General features: G+C 32.4%; 1 protein-coding gene across 1 annotated transcript; it reads left to right on the top strand.

The window, feature by feature from the left end:
- The first annotated feature begins 2,624 nt into the window (after positions 1-2,624).
- LOC131610333 (uncharacterized) lies at positions 2,625-4,130 on the top strand. Its single transcript, XM_058882249.1, has one exon. It carries the CDS (start codon positions 2,827-2,829, stop codon positions 4,084-4,086), a length of 1,260 nt encoding a protein of 419 aa, XP_058738232.1. The 5' UTR covers positions 2,625-2,826; the 3' UTR covers positions 4,087-4,130.
- Positions 4,131-5,398: the final 1,268 nt, after the last annotated feature.

Consider the following 5,398-nt stretch of genomic DNA (forward strand, 5'->3'; position numbering starts at 1 on the left):
AAGCTATCCAAAAACCCCATTTTTCTTACAAATCATTTAGATTATGTTTTAACACAAAAATTCACTTTTTAAAAGTTTCCAACCTCAAATATTTTTTACCAAAAACACCCATAAGTTAGTTCCGACTCTGACTCACAATCACACACAACAACACAACATCCATCATCAACAATTTCATCAAATGCATAATTTCAACAACAAAATCAAGCAATTCACCATTTAATCATCAACCATTACATTTTAACACATCTAATTCATTAACAACATACAATTGCATTATCCACACGATTAATCCAACAATTACAAAATTGCAACCAAGATCAAGATATTGAGAGAAGAAAAACACAAACCAAACATAGATATAATCCACCTACCCTCATCATGCAAACCCTTAGATAATTAAAACTTCACCCTTACCTTAGAGTTCTTGCACAAGTTTCACAACAATGGTGATCTCCTCTTACCCTTTGCCCAAACTCTACTTTCTCTTTCTCCAAACTTTCACAATTTGTCAATTTCTATCCTCAAACTTCTCTTGTTTATTATTTTATTATATTATTATTACTACTCCTAACTAATTAAACTAATAATAATAATAATAATAATAATAATAATAATAATAATAATAATAATTCCATCAATTATTTAATTAAATTAACATCATCTAATATTAAATAATTAAATAATTATTAACTAATATTATTCAATTAATCTTACTCACCACACTACCAAATTTTACACTTTTGCTCACACACCCTTAACACCTTAATTCTATTCTTAATGCCACTATCCCACACCAAGGGTACCCCAATTACACCAAAACACCAAATAATATCACACAATCACCAAATACCACATAGTTAAATCACGGAAAATAAATAAAATAAGTCGAAACATTACAACCGACACCATGTTTTGCCACTCGAAATTGACACAACCACTTAGAGGTGTACACAATTTAATGAAGAAGATAATGAGAGATAACTTAGGTGTGCCACTGACCTAACTAACAAAACCCGAGAGATCGCCCACATCAGAGAATTAGCCGCAAAATAAAAGGCCGCCAAAAGATACAATTTTAAAGTGGTTCCAAGAGAAATGCAAGAAGGCGAGCTCGTGCTTAGGCAAATAGCCATGGTTGCTCGGTTGATAAAATTGCAACCTTACTAGGAAGGTCTATATCGGATATGCTACCACACGATGCCTTCATGTTCGAGGAGCTAAATGGAAAACTTATCCATAGAAATTAAAACTCAATTAACCTGAGATATTATACAGTTAACTATTTATTGTTTTATATGTAATAAGGCGAGAGACTTTAACCTACCCGTATATGAACTCTCTCAAAGTCATGCTTTTTGTTATTAGAGAGATGGTAACACTCTTTTCGCTTACAAAGGTGGGGGATTTTAATGAGGCATAATTTCTTCTTAGTTGTATAATGTCATGGTTTAAATATACTCCCTCCGATCTCAAATATAAGAAAAAAATTCTATAGTCTCAAATATAAGCAAAAAAATCTATAATTATTACATTCAATGTCATTATTACAAATACATCTCTATAATTTTTTACATTTTAATATTTACAACGATTTTCAAAGTAATAAATATGGATAAAATTAGAAAGAGTGTAAAAATTAAATGCACTGAAACATTCTTCTTAAAGGGTGAACTTTTTTACAAATTTACTTATATATGAAACTGGAGAGAGTATTGTCTGTTTTCACAAAATGATCTTTGTTATCCTACGAAGCATCTATATGTTAGATCTTCAGTAAAAAATTCTTACAACCCTAAAGATTTCTTTTTGCCCTACAAACAATCATATGCAAATATATGATTTAGCAATTTCTTCTTGATAAATATCGGAAGTACTAATTTAATTTTAAACAAGAAAATTTCATAAGTTCTAAATAAATAAAAAAAATACTATATCAATCCCTGCAAAGGAATAGAAACTATATTTTTCATATTTGAAAAAAAAACAAGTTTTCATTTGTTTTTTTTAATTAAAATAAGAATTTAATTGAAATACACTCTAACAGTTAATTACAACCGTTGATAAATTAGTAATGTATGACTTTTATTTTAATTTTTTAAAGTAATACAATTGAATAATCATGATATAATAATGATAAATTTTTTTACACTTTCACTTTCAGTGCATATCAATTAAACTTTTAATATAAATTTATGAATCAAATATCTCCAACTTTTAAAGGTCTCAAATACATTTTCTTTCCTTGATGCCCTTTTACATAACACATATACTTCAAAATCACAATTAAAAAAAGAAATAAAAGAAAATAAATTGATTTACTAAAGAGTTAATAGAATGATTAGCTTATTCTATTAAAGATGTAAAAGAAAAGTAATACAATAATAATAATAATAATCATAAAATTTGAAATATATCAATTAATTAAATACCTAATATAAATATCTCAACAACAGGTGTCATTTGTTATTTTAAAATATATTTTAAAGATTTATATTAGTGTATAATAAATAAATAAAAGAGTAAAAAAAACACTTTGAATAACATAATCATATAAAACCAAAGAAATAGTAGTGCTACTGCTAGAGTTTTTCTGTTGTTGTTACATAATAATAGTACTAGAGTCTAGAATTTCAGGAGTAAAGTTAAGCATAGTATAGTGTTGGTGTTGTTTAATGAAAATTGAAAATGTGTGTGAAGCATATGACCCAACAACAGTAGCAAAACAAACACCACCACCACAAACTTCAATAACAAAACACTTCCAATTTCATTTCTTCTTTCTTCCCATCAACAATCCCAACAACACTCACATTTCTCTCAACAATGACAAAATCACCAAAAACAACCTGCGACCAAAACTCCAACATGAATCTCCTCCTAGTATTATTCCCACAAACCTCTTCACCTTCTTGTTCTTCTTCACCTTCACCATCATCAAAATCTCTCATAATCTCCAAAGCTCAATCCACTATCTCAATCTGCGCTCTCCTCCTCTTCACAACGCTCCTTCTCTTCACCCTCTCCACTCTCCCCAACACCTCTCCACCATCCCCTTCACGACGCCGTTTCCTCCTCCACAACCACCATAACCACCACAACTTCGCCCTCCAGAAAATGGGTACCCTCTACCTCCGTGGAACCAGACCCATGTCTGATCTCCTCATCTCCCACGTCTCAGACGAAACCACCCACGACGACTTTCGCTTCTTCCTCAGACTCCTCCATCGCTCCACTATCGTTTCCTCAACCGACGTCGTTTTCATCTTCTCTTCACCTTCTTCAACTTCATCTTTCTCTCCTATTATTCAACAAGAGAATCACTCTTTCACAAAACTCCTTCACTCCAACAATAACACATTTTTCAACAATTCTCGGTTTTTACACAAGGGAAACAATCACATTGGAGAAACATTATGGGGAAACAAATTGAAAACTCTCAACAATGTTACTGCTGGTTCTACTTCACTGAGTTATGGATCGGTACTGAGTTTCGACGCAACTGAACTCGACCCGGAAAACTCGCTATCCGGGTTTCTCGACCGAGTTCCGTTCACTCTCCGACGCTGGGCGTGTTACCCAATGCTACTAGGCCGTGTCAGACGCAACTTCAAACACGTGATGCTAGTAGACACCAAAAGCGTTTTGATACTCCGTGACCCGTTTAGCCGAGTCAAGAATCGTAGTCCAGAATCGGTTCTCCTCTTCAACAAACACGGCAAGAAGACTCAATCAACTCAGCGCGCGGTTCTACCCTCTGTCATCATAGGCGGAGCTCGCGGGGTTCGACGGTTGTCTAATGCGGTAATGGTCGAGATCGTTCGGGCCGCGACTCAGCATAGGAAGAAGAAGAACTCGGTTTCTGAGTCCTCTGTTCTGAGTCAACTCGCGAGTAACGAGTTTCTCTTGAGAAGTAAGAATGTTGAGTTAATTGTGTTGAACGAGTTGGTTCCGGAAGCGAGTTCACTCAGTGGACACAATCACGCAATAATTCAACGCGGTAATGGTAATCATGATTTTAATTCTGTTATTAAGAAGCAAATTTGTTCGTCGGTGGTAGATTCTTCTGTTTATAGAGATTGTTAATTAGTTACAAAAAAAATAAATAATAAAAAAAATCACATTTATTATTTTTTTAAAATTTTAATTTCACTCTGCTGTATGTGAAGTTGTAGTAATTGTACATTGGAATTACATTTTTGTATTCTTTCACTTTAAAAGTTATAAACTGTCATGTGTTTATGAACAGAGTTAATACAAGATTTTGACCATGCAATGCAAGATATATTTACATTATTCTATAGTATTGATTATATTTATGTCTAAAGTTATTATTAGAACATGCCAAAATATTGTTCTCAATCATTATAATTTGATTTTGGAACTTTGTTTGTTAGGTTTATTTTTTATTTATTGGAAATTGGTTGTTTGATGAAAATAAGAAGACATGAAATGTAAGAAAAATGGAAGAAAGTTAATGTTGGGGAACAGGTGAGTTGTGAAAGGCATTGATGAGTGCATGTGCTTGAGAGATCTTTTGGCTCCAGCAGCGTACGCGTTTGCAATTAATGTATTTAAGCATTAAGCGATAAGCAATTTTTTTAAAATTTGCGCGGCTGGAAAAAGTTAAAAGTGCGGTTAAACGTGCTTATTACGCAGCTAAACTGGGCTAAATTAACTTCGTGCAGCGTTAAAGCAGATTATTTTGGGGTATTTTAATTGGCAAATGGATGAAATGGGAAAGTTGAGAAGTGTGCATTTTGATGTGGGGTGTTTGTTTGTTCCTTCCAATGTTGTTTTTTTTTCTTTGGTTAATAAAGGGTGCCAATATTGAAGGGATCATAGCTGGTCATTGACTTTCTAGTTTCTACATTTTTATGGTAACTTGCAAGTGAAGCTACTGTCTCGTTGGAATTTTTTCTTTATTTATTTTTCTTTCTTCTTTTCAATAAAGAGTAGTAGTAAGCATTTACTTTTTGATAAGGCGTGGTGGTAATTGTTGATTTCAATGTGTTTTCATGATAGAAGAGAATGTGATTCCTAGCATATTTGGAAAGTGCGGTTAGAGTTTCCTTATTTTGTAGTGCCCACTAGGCGCACTACACCACCATCACCATAGTTAAAAAATTAATGGACAATGTTTTTTTAAAATATTTTTTTACTATTAACCTTTCTAGTAGCGGTTACTTTCTCCTAATTTTATTCTTTACTTACTATTTTTTTTATTCTTTATGTTAGGATTTTTTTTTTTTAATGATGAGAGATTAAGGGATAGAAGTGTTGAATTCTCAATTGGTGTCTTATTTCTGGAATCTCATTTTAGTATTAGAACTGGTGATTTATGATAACAGTATTTGCTTATCAAAACAACAAAAAATCAGTTCATTTGTGGCTCTTA

This window comes from Vicia villosa, linkage group LG6, assembly GCF_029867415.1.
Source record: "Vicia villosa cultivar HV-30 ecotype Madison, WI linkage group LG6, Vvil1.0, whole genome shotgun sequence".
Taxonomy (NCBI): Eukaryota; Viridiplantae; Streptophyta; class Magnoliopsida; order Fabales; family Fabaceae; genus Vicia; species Vicia villosa.

What these genes read in the sequence shown, in the direction of transcription:
- LOC131610333 (XM_058882249.1), top strand. Translation starts at nt 2,827, where the DNA reads ATGACAAAATCACCAAAAACAACCTGCGACCAAAACTCCAACATGAAT.